At 47.9% G+C, this 1,841-nt stretch overlaps 1 protein-coding gene across 1 annotated transcript; it reads left to right on the top strand.

The window, feature by feature from the left end:
• Positions 1–209: 209 nt before the first annotated feature.
• On the top strand, positions 210–1,148 carry LOC141988509 (olfactory receptor-like protein OLF2). The gene has a single exon (XM_074954305.1). The coding sequence runs from the start codon at positions 210–212 to the stop codon at positions 1,146–1,148; it is 939 nt and encodes a 312-aa protein (XP_074810406.1).
• The last annotated feature ends 693 nt before the right edge of the window (positions 1,149–1,841 follow it).

Genomic DNA, 1,841 nt, shown 5'->3' with positions numbered 1-1,841 from the left:
TGTGTGTCCATTTTTTCAGATAACTGGAATGATCAGCTCTGAACATCTGGCTCTTTGGACTAAGGCCTTTTCTTGATTCAGCAGGGGAGTCCCCTAAGAAACTAACCTCCATAATTTCTTCCCTTCCTCTCCTTCTAGGGAGGGGATAGAATTCCTGAGCCACCTGCCTGCCCACGTCACTGCAGCTCCCTGGTCTTGGTTCAGAGGAGATGGAAAAGGGAAATCACTCAACGGTGACCGAGTTCCTTCTCTCAGGACTGACAGATCTTCTGGAGCTTCAGGTCCCTCTCTTTGTGTTGTTCCTAGTGATCTACATTGTCACCTTGGTAGGGAATCTGGGGATGATCGTGTTAATCAAGATTGACTCCCCTCTCCACACCCCCATGTACTTTTTCCTCAGTAATTTGTCTTTCTCTGATCTGTGCTATTCCTCCATAATTTCCCCTAGGATGCTGCTGAACTTCTTAGCCGAGAGTAAAAGGATTTCGTACAATGCCTGCGCTGTGCAAATGTATCTTTTTGGTACTTTTGGTCATGTAGATTGCCTCCTGCTGTCTGTGATGGCATACGACCGTTATGTGGCCATCTGTAACCCGCTGCTCTATACAGTCACCATGTCCCAATGGCTCTGTCATCAGCTGGTGGCTGGGGTGTATGCCGTGGGCTTGCTGGACTCAGTGGTACACACCGTTTTTACTTTTCGTTTATCATTCTGCAGCTCCAATGCCATCAATCATTTCTTCTGTGATATTCCGCCGATATTGTCACTCTCCTGTTCCGACACACGCGTCAATGAGATTGTGATGTTTGCCTTGATTGGTTGCGTGGTCGTGAGCAGCATTGTGATCATTCTCCTCTCCTACGCATATATCATCATCACCATCCTGCGGATCCACTCCGCCGAGGGCAGGCGCAAAGCCTTCTCCACCTGCACCTCCCACCTGACGGCCGTGGCCATGTTCCATGGCTCCCTCCTCTTCACGTATTTCCGACCCTCCACCAGTTACTCCCTGGACACTGACAAAATAGCCTCTGTGTTCTACACGGTGGTGATCCCCATGCTGAACCCCCTGATCTACAGCCTGAGGAACAAGGAGGTGAAAGATGCCCACTGGAATGTGATGCACAAATTGCTCACTTCCTCTTGAGCCTGTTCACTCCATACTGCGTTACTGATTGGGAGGTGGAAGCAGGAGAACTCAGTTCCCGCTCCACGGCAATCTCATTCCTCATCATACATGTTATCACTGAGCTTTATTTGGATTGTTTTTTTTTTCTTTTATTGTGTTCCAACAATGTCTGGCAGCCCCAGAAAGGTTCAAGAAGGTTGTGATGCTTTCTGGGGGAATTCAGGATTGTGAGTCACCCTGTCTCTCCCATGTATCAGTGAGCAAGCGACTTGCAGGGGCTAAATTATTTTTGTCAGCTCTCGGACTAGCCAGTTTTTTAACCCTCCTCCATCCCCGCCCTCCAACCATTCTCCTCCAAAGCTCAGCCAGCCTTTACTTTGCCTCGCAGGTCACCTCAGTTGCACTCCAACCCTGAAAGCTCCTTGAAACATGTTCCCTGGCAGTATCCAGCCCCTATCCCTGGGCTGTCACAGAAATGACGGAGTCCACTGTCTTCAGAGAGATAGTGTACACCCCAGCCTGCTAGATCAGCTGAGGAGTCACGCTTTAATATATTACACTGAGATGAACTGAGAGTAAAACCAAGAATACCTTTACTGAAAATGAGCAGAGGTTTAAGCAAAGATAATAGAAACAGAAAATGGTTCCAAATGAAAGAAAAAGTACAATGCATTTTCTCCTGACTAAAACTCAACAGGCTGCAATCCTTAT

Source organism: Natator depressus, chromosome 6 (genome assembly GCF_965152275.1).
Source record: "Natator depressus isolate rNatDep1 chromosome 6, rNatDep2.hap1, whole genome shotgun sequence".
Lineage (NCBI taxonomy): Eukaryota > Metazoa > Chordata > Testudines > Cheloniidae > Natator > Natator depressus.
The sequence above is the reverse complement of the archived record's forward strand: the minus strand, read 5'-3'. Positions and strand labels throughout refer to the sequence as shown.